Here is a 13,863-nt window from a genome sequence, read left to right as displayed (position 1 = left end):
TTATTTCTATTCTTATTAGTAGATACTAGATACATAGTAAGTTAATAATTATAAAAGAAAAGTTTACCAGACTGATAACTGAACAAGAAACTTCAATTCTCAATAATTTTCTCCAGTTTCAAGGTGTGAGATCTTCTCTCTTAGTTATTTTTATTAAATCTTTTCTCAACTTCTTCCCTCTCTCATGAATGTTGTTTGACTTCAGCAATGTTCAAAAGTGACTGGTGAAAGCAAGCAAGAGGGTACTGATCATCAGTAGTTATAACAGAAACAGTTGGTGTTTCAAGATGAGATTCTAGCCTGTTTCAAAGATCAGCCCGCTCAGTCAAAGTAGCTGAGGAGAGAGAGAACTTGGGCTTCTATCATTCTTTTAAATTATTTAACTGACTAAATTACTTTTACTAAAAACTATTTTTTATATAAATGAATCAAAAACATCTTTTCTACCTATCACTTCAATGATGTTGTTGTTGTTGAAAACATATTTTACTTTTCTATGAGAAAGAATAATTCTTTTAACATCGGAAAATTAAAAAATTAAAGATAAAAAAATGTCTCACGGTTCACCGCCAGGTGATGTGAAGCGCCGTGTGTGTGATGGCTGATGGTGAGCATTGAGCAGAAGCTTATGCGGAATTTCTCTGAAGAGGATCCACGGGGAGAGGAGTGTGTATAGAGGAGAGATGGAGGTTGAAGGTATATCTAGCTATAGAGAGGTATATATATATAAATTCCGAATACAGTGAGATGTTGGATGTTGAGTGCTGATTCTACGTTTCGCTAACCTGAGTTTTGAGGTTGGTTGGGTGGAAAAATGATGAAAGAGGTTCAGAGACGTAGCTCAGGGGAAAGAAACCAACGGATTTCCTGCGTCTTTCTTGATGTATGTGATTATTGTTGTTGTTGGTTGGCACTATGTCAGGCATTGCTAACATGCATAAATATACATTATATTTATAGCATCAGAGGTAAGAAGAGGAGGAGGAGGAGAGAGAGGTGGTCAGCAATATTTGATGAGACCCCGGGGATGACAATGAAATTTTTTTTCTTTTTAACTTCTTTTTTTAGTCTCAAACTTTTCCACTTCGCTCGGTGCCATCATCATACCAAGGTAAGTTAGATTCGGAAGTCAGATTACCGTCCTGCAGAAGAAAGCTGACTGGACCAGGTCAGCAAACAAGAGATATTTCTCGGAGCGAAAAGGAGAAAGGAATTCTCGGCCAACGCAGGCTCGCAGAAAGTGCTCTCAAGGAAAGGCAAAAGAGTGGAGTGGAGTGGAGTGGGGAGAGTTTGAAAATAATGATAATAAGACTTTCTGCCAGCTTGTTTTCCAACGTGGCAGATCGACACCTAGGTTGAGGCGTTTTTGCCTGAATTCGTGGAAAGGCTTTTGAGTGGCTCTTTTTCTTTCTTTTTTCCTTTTTTGGTCGGGAGCGAGCCTAAAGAAAAAAAGAAAAAAAGAAAAAAAAGGGTTTGTTTTATTTTTTGTGGTTTTGTTTTTCGTGCTCGAAGATGCAGAACATCGAGCATAAATAGTTAATTAATACTAATAAAAAGCGCCATAGCATAGCTGCAAAGACCGCTCGGACACATTCCTGCCCCCTTGCGTTAACTACGGAGGAACGGAGCAACGGAGTATGGATGGAGTACGGATGGCAGAGTAATAAGAAGCGAGCCAAGGGCGGGACGAAAGTTTGAATATGGTGTCAGTGGTCAGGCACAAGGAATTAAACCTCCACGCCAGGCCCGTTGGTCCAGGGGTATGGTATGGTATCTAGCCAGTCAACTCTATCTAAAATACACATTCTAATAAATATTTTAAAAATTAGAAGTGTTTTTCAGTGTACTACACTATCCTTCTGGAGAGCAACTACTCTGTAATTCTCATCCTCACTATATACCAGTGCGTATTGAATATTGTAGTGTGTACTATGTTATGTATTTTAGAGTGACATGACTAGAATTTTTGATTTTCCTTTTCTGTCCATGTTCAGCATTTTTCTAACCACGTTCAACTAGAACCGTCCAAGGCCAATCAACACAGGCGTTGGCGCATTTTTGAAACTCCGCAGAGTTTGCCCAAGTCGCGAAAAGTTGTGCATGATTGCTGGCGCCTGACAAAAGTCACAACAGCGACAAGGGCCAACGTCCAATGGGGGCGAGGATGGCGGGGGCCGCCCAGGGGCCGGGAAGCATTTTTGCAGCGGAGGGGTTGCTTCTCTTCTGCGAGTGGTTTGGCTGGTTTGACTGGTTTGACTGGTTTGACTGGTGGACGTGACCGGTTGCAGAAGAGAGGGAGGAAGGAATCAAGAGGAGTCAGCGAGCGGAGTCGTCGAGGAAACACGGTTGACGGTTGACGGTTGACGGTTGACCCTTGACGCTGTGGTTGCCAGGGGGCGGTTATCTTAGCGGGTCCCACTACCCAGAACTGAGAGCTGGCATTGGCTGCTGGCATTTGGCTGGTAGGCTGCGATGGAATGGTTGCTGCCCTGCCAAGAGGCCAAGAGGTTCCATGGTGAGGATAATGTTTGATTTGAACCTTTGGGGAGTTTCGACTTTCGACTGGCATATGTCAGTGATATGCTTCACTCCTGTGTGGGATAGCGGCGCGCCCAGAATCTAATAAGTGCTAACCCCGCGCGCGCCCATCAGCAACGAGTCAACGCAAGTTAGTAGTAGCCAGATGATCCATGCCAGATCCACGCCTTGTCGCTGTCGCCCGTAACTAACTCAGTCAAACCCAAACCCCTTTCGCTCCCTCCCACTCATTCCCACGGGCCAGCACTACTACACTACTACTCTACTCTACTCCTGGGTTTCAGCAGCAAGTGGTGCGCTTCCTCCTCCTCCTCCTCCTCCTCCTCCTTCTATCTGTCGTTTCTTCAATAATCACCTTCCTTCGTCGTCATTTTCTGTCCTCTCTCTCATATCCACACTCTCTTACTCTTCTCATGCTGTACATTTTGTGGAATATTTGACTTCACTCTCCTTATCTTCGCTTCTTCTTCTCACATTCCTTCTTTCTCTGGTCGTCGTGCGTCCTGGTTGTCGCCCACTCCTTTTTCTACCCACCTCTTTCCCCCTTCTCCCCCTCCCTTCTTTGGCCAACTGCGCGCTTCTTCCTCGTGCATCAGCCAAAACCAACAAAACTTGCAGAGCATCAACCCTCCTCCTCCTCCTCCCCCCCCCCTTTCCATTCATTATTCTTTGATTCATATCTCTTCCAACTCTCTGCGCCGCTGTTGCTTTCAGCTCTTTACATTGACCCAACTATCCCTCCTTTCAAACCAGCAGCTGGACTACGCTCTTCTGCCTCTTCCGGCAAAATACACACAAGTACCTAGTGTACCCCATTTCCAGGAAACATATAGCGCCTCGTGGATCAATCGACTTCTTAGTTATTTTTTTTTTTTGCCAAACCCGAAACCCGAAACCCGCTTGCGTCGTGGTTTGGGGCTTATATACCCCTTGATTTTTTAGTTTTTCAGTTCTTTTCTACTTGTATTTGTTGTTTCGGTTTACATTTATCCTTCTTTTTATCCGACGGTTACGTCCACCGGCGTGTGTGGGGGATCGATAACTCCTGACATCTAAAAAGGGAAGCGCAAACCCTCCCATCGCATAGGTGGTTTGTCGTTCTCACTGCGACATACAATTACATCCACCAAAACCACCGAACTCCTCAAAATAGGCCCCGATTTGTCTTTTAACAGATCAGAGAAGTTGCTCATGGCGACCTCCACTATGTCCAGCTCACTGAGCAGAGCGTTTACCAAGCGCCAGCAGAAGCCAGTCGTTGTTTCCGCACCCATGCCATATCGCGAAGGCCAACAGAAATTCGCTGCGGGAACAATCAAACGAAAGGATATCTCTTTGCCAGTGCGATTGTTGTCAACCACAAACCTCCTCGCATACAATGCCCCTGATCTCCCCAAAGCTAAATCTAAAATCAATAAATCCCAGCCATCGCCAGAATTAAAAAAATCCTCCGCATCACAAGCCAATTCGTCGTCCTCCTCCTTCCGCTCCGGTTCGGACTCAGATATTACAAACCCATCTTCTGCATCTTCATCCTCGTCTTCTATTCCCTCGCCTTCGCAACGCTCCGGCACCCCAATCACCTCTCCAGACCTGTCGACCGAAGAAGCTTCACCCATCACACCAGAACCGAATCATCTCTCTGGTTTCTTCGACTCTCCCAAGCGTTCCAACTCAACACACCACTACACCCGCTCCTCAACCTCCTCTTCCATCTCCCAAACCCCAAAGCTCCCCCATCGATCACTATCGCATACAAAAAAATCTCATCAGGAATTAGCTCGCCAGAGATCAATATCTAAAGACTCAACCACCTCCCTCACCCACTCCCAGTCCGTATCGAACTCCCACTCCCACTCTCTCAGTCGCAGCCACAGCACCCAAAGCAGTACCCGCTCCTCCCGCCTCAGCCAAGAACGACTCCACCAGGTCCCCGAAGACTCCGCACCCAACTCCATCTCCACCACTCAACAACCACACCCTTTCGGCAAGGAGCTGGAGCAGGTCAATGAGGTCGCAGAGGAATTTGCTACAGTGCGGAACGCTGTGATTGTGGAGGAGGAGCAGACGCTGGTGCAGAAGGGATTGTATAAATTTGCGGTGGAGGACTATATCATGGAGATTGAAGGGCTGTATCGGAGTACTTTTGATGATGTGGTTGGGTATAGCAGTGGTGGGAAGGGATATGGTGGTGATAGTGAGAGACTGGTTCGCGGGAATGCGTGGATATAGGAACACACGAAGAGAAATTTTTTTTTCTAGAGGAGGAATATGCTGCTTTCATTTCCTCTTCTGCTTATGATTGACCGCTTGATGGACGTTTTTTCTTTTCTTTTTCTTTTTTTCTTTTTTCTGTTGTTGACTGTGTTCTGCCATATTTCTCTTGCCGAGCGTTTTCCGCCCATCCCATCCTCCTTCTCCCCCGTCATCTGGTTGCCCTTCGTTTTTAAACCAGCTGGCTTTTTATTTTATCTAACCTACTTATCTATGTATCTTGATCTGATTCCATTTGACCGATCAATTGACCGATCAATTGACCGGGCTATTGACACGCATGTGAAATATTTACATTATATCCCCCCAAATCGTCGCTTCAATATATCTTGTTTTACCATTTCTTCTTTCTTATCTTCTCCCATGTATCTCAAATTGCAAATATAGGTAGCTACGTTTTACTTTTTGACCTCCCCATGATGGTATAAGCATAGTTCTCACAAAAAACTTACCACCCCGCTTTTCACTCCGTTTTCGACTCCCTCTTTTCCCCCTCCTTATTCCTTGTTTAATCTGCTCATGTATTGAACCTTGTTCTTTGGCTCATCAGATTTGAAAGGTTATGTATGTACTGCGTATGGTTATGGGTGGGTGGGTGGGGACTCCTTTTTTATTATTTCTATTTCAAGTTTCCTGGAACAAAATTGCTTCAAAGCAGGCCGGGGGCCGGACCGTTGATTCTGAGAAGAGGAATCAGAAAATATGGTTATCTTATTAACTAGCTAGCTCAGCTAGCTAGCAGCTCCCTGATGATCTACACACATACAAAAATTCGCAAATCAATTAAAAATAAAACCTTGTTTTGTGTGAACATTTGATATGAGAAAAAAAAAAAAAAAAAAAGAAACAGAATCCTGTTCTTATTCACCTCTCTATGTGACTTACTTTCGCTAAACTCCACAGGAGGTTTGTCAAAATCAAGGTATAAAATGTGGTTAGTTAGGTTAGGTTAGGTTATATAACTAGTTAAATCCAACCCGTTTCATGTTGTTGAAGTTTCAGTCAATCTCAGTCTTGTCTTGATTTCAGGGCCAGCAAGGGAGCTCGCGACATTGATTCTCCAGTCTGATTCCGACGACACTTTTTTTGTGTCCGGAGTAATTCGCGGGGATTTTAATAATAATGACTACGGAGTACTTCGTGGCAGTTTAAAAGGAGGCTTGGGGCGCTGGGTTTTTTTTGTTTTCTGTTGTGTTGTGTGTTTGTGTTGTTGTTACACGGCGGCAGAAATGGAGGAACCATGTTATTATTTATCAGCGATAATGTCAATGTTCATATATATATATATATGTGTGCGTGTGCGTGTGTGTGTATGTTATCTTGCTTTTCATGCGCCATATCAGTACAGTACAGCATGGAGTGCATCCCCCTCAGATCTAGAGAAGGGCAATTGATATTGTTTCTTCTTGATTTTCACATCATAGTTTGGTCTTGGCTGGAGGGAGGGGGGAAATTGCCTTGCGTTCGTTGTGGTTCGTTGTGTGAGGGATAGGCAGCAGGAAAAAAAGATGGGAGAGTTACGGACGAGTTTTCTTTTCTGTCTATTATTAAATATTCTATTCTTCCTGGAACCTGGAATGGAATATTAATAATATTAAATGATTCGTTTCGCGACAAAAAAAAAAAAAAAAAAAAAATGAGACCGACCACAAATCAATTATACTAACCCGATCCGGTAAGGCGTTGAGTCCTGCCCAACCAACCCGGAGATAAGAATCTTGGCTTGGCATAGGGTTTCCAAGTCACGTGGTTATATGGCACTGAGCCCCGCCCGCCCGGGAAAAGAAGGAAAAGAAGGAAAAGAAATGCAGCAAAAAGTACTCTGTAGAAGAGATAGAGATGATGAATAGTTAGTATAGAGAAGGGAAAAAAAAAAGATATTAGCATCTGTCTCAAATGATGGCTGAAGAAAGCATCCCCCGCTGTTAAAATGTGAAATATCAGGGGGAATGAATCAACAAGAGGTTAGAAAAGCTTCTCACCGCCTTTGCGAATGTGGGTTAACGTAAAACTAATTTACTGCCAAAAAAAAGAAAAAAAAAGAAAAAAAAATATTTCTTTGGTTGCCACGACCAAACCTCCAAACGAAGTGGAAGCCCACCAAACACCGGCGACGAAGAGATAAACCCTCCCTCCCCTCCTATTCCTGTCCATTTATTTTTTATTTTTTTATTTTTTTTCATTTTTCATCTTTTATTTTTTAGCTGGATTTCTCAATCCCTCATCTCTTCATGTCACATACACTTCACTATCTAACCATCGGAACTGGAGGGGGAATAAAACGAAAATAATATGATTTGCTTATTGCCATTTCTCAAGTAAAGCTCCTCCTCTACTCTCTCCTCCCACGGGTCTTCTCGACATCTCTGGATATTCGCGAATCCCAGGAAAAGGAGGCAGAATAAATAAATTAAATCTTTTGTGTACAAAATATAAAAATCATATTAAATCGGGAAAAGGAAAGGAACGAGGAACAAGGACACTTCGGAAGAGCGGGGCGTTTGGTTTTTTTTTTTTTTTTTTTTTTTTTTTTTTCTGCCTGCAGCTAATTGTTGCTCTCGTCTGTCACACATTCACTCCTATCCCAGCCTTTTGATATACATTGGACTTCAAATTCTGATCTCCATCACTGGAGGTGGAGGGGGGTGTGTGTTGTGTCCGTCCGGTTGCGAGTTGTTAAATAGACGGCTTGCATCCCTACTTATTTTTCACCGCGGTTCATTTCCATCCCTATTTAACGGCGAAACCGCTACTCTGGGCAAGATCAATCATACCAACTCCCCGCCTAGCTATAGGCATCATAGCGACACGCACAAAGACCAGCAACCAACAGGAGACAGGAGAGGAGAAAAAAATAGCCCACTGAAATGGTCTCTGCAGTTCCCGTCCTCCTTGCTCCGACTGCGGTGAACCCAAGAGCAATGCCAACCCCTTCGTCGAAGCTGAAACCTTCAAAGTCTATCCTCAAAACCTCTACGTCCATACCCGCTACGAGCACAATTGGCCAAAAGCGCAAGAGGGTCGAGATGGATATGTCGTCGGGCAGCATTTCGGACTTGGGGATTTCATCTGATGATCTGGACGACGAGGAGCAGGGCGGCACCAGTCCTGTGACAATCCCTTCTTCCCCCGCGAAGAAACGGGCGCGCGTCACGTTTGAGATGGATATGCCGAATACGAATCACCGACAGCAGCGGCGGGATGAAGAGGCGGAGCAGCGCGGTATTGGTAGTAATAATCCTGGAGCTGGAGCTGGTGCTGCCGCTGCCGCTGCGGAGAAAGGCACAGCGATGGTGCGCGAGGAGGTCCGTCGAGCCATCCAGCGCCATTTGATGGGCGACAGCGAGGCGTATGACCGCGTCAAGGAGATATTTACGGCGGATCCCAAGGAGCTGGAGGATGATGGGTCGCCTGTGTATGACCTGCCGTCTCCGACGTCGTTGAGGAATCACTTGCTGGGTCTGTTTTCGAACGTGTCGGCGCTGGATGGGAGCTGTAGTGGGCTTGTGCATGCGGTGTTGGGGAGCGAGTGGCTTGGGAGAGACGAGGGTTACGTTAAGCTCTTTGTGAGGTTTTTGGGCACGTTGGCGGCGGCTAGGGGGACGTACTTGAATTCTGTGCTGAGGGTTTTGGTGCATGGGTTGAGGCAGGGTGAGTGGATCATCTTCCTTTTTTTTTTTTTTTTTTTTTTTTTTCCCTGGCTGGAAATAATAATAATGGCGTGGCTAACTAGAAACTATTTTGTATTTTTAGTTGGTCCTCGTGTTGGAAAGCTGCCCGGATATCCCGTTGTGTACCCGTCGGAGATCTACGCTAGAGTTCACATGGCCATTAGATATATCATTCAGCTTATCCCCGCCGGTAGCGGTGCTTTGTCGCCTCTGATTGCGTCCAGCTTCCCCTATGATACGGACACCGCGAAGGCGCATATCGTGTATACGCGGAATATCATCAAAATCATTGACTACGCCCCCGAACTACGTTCGGATATCCTTGCTCTCGTCACGGAAAAGCTCGTGAAGATTGATGTACAGTTCCAGGTGGATTTGGAGGATGCAGATGAGGATATTGATGATGACAACCCCATCGCAATGTCTTCGCCGGAAGCAATAGCATTAGGCGATGAATACGACGATGAGGATTCGGATACGGAGACGATTGCCAGTGAGGACGACGATCTAAGCGATATCGAAGCTCAACGCGCCAAACAACGAGTAGACACGAAGCAAAAGATCGACTTCATGATCGACATTCTATTTGAATACTACTCCGTACCTTTCAACTATGGCACAGTCGACGAAAAAGAGACTGCCAACGACCTCCTCCTTTCACACTTCCAAACCATAATCCTCCCCACCTACCGCTCCCGCCACACCCAATTCCTTCTATTCCACTATTCGCAATCCTCTCCAATCTTCATCGACCGCTTCGCCACCACCTGCGTGCAGATCATCTTCTCCAAATCCCAACCAACCATCATCCGCCAATATGCTGCCGCATATCTCGCCAGTTTCGTCGCCCGAGGCGCCCACGTCTCCAGCGAAGTCGTCCGCGACGTCTTCGACCTGCTCGGCACACATCTCAAAAACCTCCAGAACGAATACGAACCCACCTGCCGAGGGCCCGACCTGAAACGCTACGGCCCTTTCTACTCCACCGCCCAAGCCCTCCTCTACATCTTCTGCTTCCGCTGGCGCGACCTCACCACCGCCGCGCTAGAAGCCGACATCACCATCACCCCAGCCTCCTCAGACTGGCTAGACAACCTCGACCTCGACGACGCCCGCTTCCCGCCGCAGATCAAAGACGTCCTCCACCCGGCCATCAACTCGAAACTCAACCCCCTCAAAATCTGCTCGCCCGCCATCGTCTCCGAGTTCGCCCGCCTAACCCACCACCTCGGCTTCATGTACCTCTACTCCCTCATCGAGACGAACAAGCGGGTCCGCATCTCCTCGTTCCGCAGCCTGACGGCGCTGGCGATGGAGTCGCGCTTCGGCCACGTGGAGCGCGAGACCAAAGCGGATGACGACATGGGCCCGCAGCTCGATGCGTATTTCCCGTTCGACCCGTATCATCTGCCCAGGAGCCGGCGGTGGGTTGTCGGTGATTATTTGGAGTGGAGGGGGATTCCTGGGGTGGATGATCGGGAGGATGAGGATGAGTTTGATGATGATGAGACGTCGGATGCGAGTTTTACGGGGGATGAAGGGGCGGATAGTGAGGAGGAGGGGGGGACGGGGACGGGGACGGATGAAGATTGAAATTATTTTATTGGCTGATTTTATGTTATGATTCTCTTCCGCCCTTTGATGTAAAGAGGGAGGGGTTGATTGAAACCTTGCATTACTTTATAATGGAGGCAAAAATATGAAAGACGACATGGCACGCATTGGACATTTCTAGGAAGGTTTTGCTTGCTTTGGTTGGGTTTGTTTATTATTATTAATTTTTTTTTTCTGCTTTATCCTCTCTGGATTTATTTACAGCCTCTTTTTAACCCTATTTCCCTCTGTATTTTAGCGACTCTTTTTGTTTTTTTTTTTTTTCCCGCGATATTTCTTGTTTACTCAAACATCTATTCCAGTCTCATTGGCCTTGTGTTATCCATTTCTCTTTTATTTATCTTTTGTGGGAGGGGAACAGTCCCCTTTTCATTGGTTTATGTCCTTTTAAGTCATGGCATCATGGCATCATGAGCAAATAGCCTGGCTGGGAACAGATGAATGCACCTCTTTATGAACTTTTACAAAAAGAATCGCAAGTTATACCTTCTTTTTTTCAAAGAATATGATTTAATATATTATTTTTTACCATTTATCAACTGTCAACTCCTGCTATCTCAAACTAAACATACTGTACATAATATACATACATACGCAACGGGTAAAATAATTAATCAAACGAACGAACCCAACCTAGGCTCAAAATCCCTCCCTCTCTGCATCTCCCCTCTCATTTTCGTTTCAATCCCCAAACAAGTTATTCCTAATCTCCTAGGCCAGTCGGACTGAAAAGGAGAAACAATTAAGGGTACCCAGGTCGCCAGGGAAAGAGTAAGAAAACCGAGAATGAAGTAAAGGAGTCAAAGAAAAGCCCCATCTATAGTGTAGTAAATAGTATACACCGCACAACCAAAGAAACAACCCAAACCCCTATTCCAAAAAAGAAAATCTACAAAGATTCAACCTCATCTCCCCGCGGGCCCCCTCTCAAAAATAGCCCCCATCTCATAACACGCCTGTCTATACAAAACATCCACAGCCCCCTGATCCCTCAGCGGATTCGCACTCTTATCCCACGCATGCGGCTGGCTGGCCACCATCATCGACCGCACCTTCTTCCCCATCCCTTCCAGCCGCTGCGCAAACTCCTGCCCTTCCTCGAGCAGCATGTCCCACTCGCACATGTACATGAATATGTTAGACGGCAAGCCTTGGTGCAGCATGTCATCGGAGGCGTGGATGGGTGAGGCGAAGGGCGAGGCGCGGTCGGTCAGGTCGGGCAGGTAGGACTCGTCGAAGAGGGTTGTGAGGAAGTTTGGGAGGCATTTGTCTGGGTTCCTGGAGCGGCTGCTGCGGACTTTGCGGGTTATTACGAAGTCGAGGATGGGGTACCAGGAGAAGATGCTAAGGAGTTGGATTTGGGGGAGACGGGTTGACTGGTGGTGGGGTTGGGTGGGGTTTCTGGGGAGGAGGTGTTGGTTTGAATCTACGTGCCCGATGTCGTCGTCGCTATTATTGTCGTTGTCTGGAACGCACTGATGCTCCGGATGCCCCTGCTGCTCCTGCTGCTCCTGCTGCTGCTGTTGCATCATGATGCGGTGACGTAAACGCAGCGGGACGGTGACGGCCAGATTCCCGCCCGCTGAAAACCCCGTCACGCTCACGCGAGACATATCGAGCGAGAACGCCTGCGCGTTGGCTTCGAGGTAGAGCAGCGCATCAACGCCATCGTCCACAGCAGCTGGGAAGGGGTGTTCGGGGGCTAGTCGGTAGTCTACGCTCACGAACACGGCCTGGGTGGACTCCACGGCGATGCGCGCCCAGCGGCAGTCGTCCGTTGCACATCCAATCGTGAACCCCCCGCCGTGGAAGTTGACGATAACTGGCCACCTTCTGCCGCCGGGGGAGTTTGTTTGGTAGTTGGACGGAGTGTAAAAATGGAGGCTTATATTTCGTAATCGAGAGGAGGTGGAGGATAGAGGGGATAGGGCAGGGGATTCTAGGTTGCCTCTGGAGGATGGTGAGGAGGGAGAGGGCTGAATAATTCGGGTGAAATGTGGTAACGGGGGTCTGGGGAATGGGTAGCCGTGTAAGACCATGCCGATTTTCATGAGGAATCGAAGGATAACGGCTTCGATGCGCAGCGCTAGGCGGTTATGCGGTTTGCGACGTAACGGTTGCTCATTTTGGCCTTTCGTCGACGTTTGTGGAGTCATGGCTCCGGGGATAGAGGGGAGAGGGTCTACCTAGCAGCGTAGATATCTTACAGGGTGAAAGTTAGATTCATGTTGTAGGTATAGATAGCAACATGATGATGGGAGATTTGATATATAAGTTTTTCGACATGGTGGGCTGGCGAATTCAACGGGCTTCATACATACGGAGTACTTACATCATTATTGCGGCCGTAAGTCGGAGGTTGGATAAGCCTAGGCCTGGTGGCTTGGCGTGCTGGTTGGTTAAACTCTGGGGGGGGGGGGGTTCCATTTCCTTATCATCCAGGCTGTTGAGAAGATGATCAATGCCTGTGAGGGATAGTTACTCATCTATTGCCTCTATGCAAAGCACAAGTGATGTGATTATATCAAGAGTGAGTTGAACAAGAAGCTTGCTAAAGATTGCTGTCAAGGGGTTTTTGAACAAACAAGAACAAGAATTATGATGATCAGTGTACAGACTCTCAGAGCTTCTATTCAAGCTGGTGTTATACAAACAACTTTTCTCAAAGAATATCAACATAATGCAGTTTCCTCAACCTGCCTGTCTTGGTCAGAATGATACATTACATACCTGCGATACATACATTTGAAGTCTGACTCTGACTTATGTGACTCTGACTTATGAACATATAGCTTGAAGCTCTGAAGCTGTGAAAGAGCTGCAGGTGGGTGTATCAAGTCACAACCTAAAAATTAAGCATCAAAGCTGCTGTTGAAGAGAATGTGCTTCTTTAAGTGATTCAACATATAAGAAAATCTCTAGAAATTCATGTTCTACAGTGACTACAGAAAGAATGCAGTGAATAGTTTGATCAAGAAGAGAGATAGTCTTCTGATCATATATTTTTCTGTAAACTTCTTTTTTCTTTATATGAGCTTGAGAATTTCAGTGTTAAATGAGATCATTTATCAGATGAAAACTTTCTCATTACTTGACAGATGTATATTCTTCAGTTTTTATTTATTCATTTAGTTATTATATATGTAACTAATACACACTACACTCTTTAATTTCTTTAATTTTTCATTTATTCATTGTCTTATAGTCATTTCTTTCTTTTGATTTTATAGATTTTGAATAGTTAGACAGAAATGTAACAAGTGAACTTTGACAAACTCTCACTGTTTATTTACTTACAGTTTTTTTTAAACTAAGCGGCATTTTTTCAGTTATAATCTTCTGAATCAGTCTCATCTTTTTCAAATCTCATCAGATTCATGCTGGTTTCAATTATACATAGTCTGCATCTTCGAAAACTGATTCTCCTGGTCATTTGAAAAAGATTCCCTCTCCAAAAAAGATACTGACCAGTGAGTTAAGTTAGTTACTGCAGAATAGAAGGTTTGTCGCCCCTGAAGAATCAAAATTTGAAGCCCAGTTGTTTTCGAGCCTTTTTGGATTCGAGCGGGGTTGTTTGGCTTACTCACCTAAAGAAAGAAAGCTCTAGACTCTTCGAATAACAATGATAATACTCTTGTACGGAGTAACTACTAATTATTATAATTGCAGCAAATGTCAAAAATGTCAATAACGCCGACAAAAATTGTTGATTGCCGGCCATCAATTTGTAATCATGACATCACCAACGTAACTAACTTAATAATTG

At 45.6% G+C, this 13,863-nt stretch overlaps 4 protein-coding genes across 4 annotated transcripts; 2 read left to right on the top strand and 2 right to left on the bottom strand.

Annotated features, from left to right (window-relative positions):
• Positions 1-1,820: 1,820 nt before the first annotated feature.
• On the top strand, positions 1,821-6,445 carry BDCG_01580 (uncharacterized protein). Its single transcript, XM_045417099.1, has 2 exons — positions 1,821-1,903; positions 2,020-6,445. The coding sequence occupies exon 2, from the start codon at positions 3,730-3,732 to the stop codon at positions 4,768-4,770; it is 1,041 nt and encodes a 346-aa protein (XP_045274005.1). The 5' UTR covers positions 1,821-1,903; positions 2,020-3,729; the 3' UTR covers positions 4,771-6,445.
• BDCG_01581 (uncharacterized protein) lies at positions 1,834-2,569 on the bottom strand (the record flags this gene model as incomplete). Its single annotated transcript, XM_045417100.1, has 1 exon — positions 1,834-2,569. One exon carries the CDS (start codon positions 2,567-2,569, stop codon positions 2,036-2,038), a length of 534 nt encoding a protein of 177 aa, XP_045274006.1. The 3' UTR covers positions 1,834-2,035.
• Positions 6,446-6,860: 415 nt separating the features above from the next.
• Positions 6,861-10,907, top strand: BDCG_01579 (ribosomal DNA transcription factor Rrn3). Its single transcript, XM_045417098.1, has 2 exons — positions 6,861-8,463; positions 8,566-10,907. Exons 1-2 carry the CDS (start codon positions 7,680-7,682, stop codon positions 10,074-10,076), a joined length of 2,295 nt encoding a protein of 764 aa, XP_045274004.1. The 5' UTR covers positions 6,861-7,679; the 3' UTR covers positions 10,077-10,907.
• BDCG_01578 (lipase) lies at positions 10,572-12,518 on the bottom strand. The gene has a single exon (XM_045417097.1). The coding sequence runs from the start codon at positions 12,251-12,253 to the stop codon at positions 11,003-11,005; it is 1,251 nt and encodes a 416-aa protein (XP_045274003.1). The 5' UTR covers positions 12,254-12,518; the 3' UTR covers positions 10,572-11,002.
• Positions 12,519-13,863: the final 1,345 nt, after the last annotated feature.

This window comes from Blastomyces dermatitidis, assembly GCF_000003525.1.
Source record: "Blastomyces dermatitidis ER-3 genomic scaffold supercont1.2, whole genome shotgun sequence".
In the NCBI taxonomy this organism is placed as follows: domain Eukaryota; kingdom Fungi; phylum Ascomycota; class Eurotiomycetes; order Onygenales; family Ajellomycetaceae; genus Blastomyces; species Blastomyces dermatitidis.
This window is presented reverse-complemented; position numbering and strand designations above follow the sequence as displayed.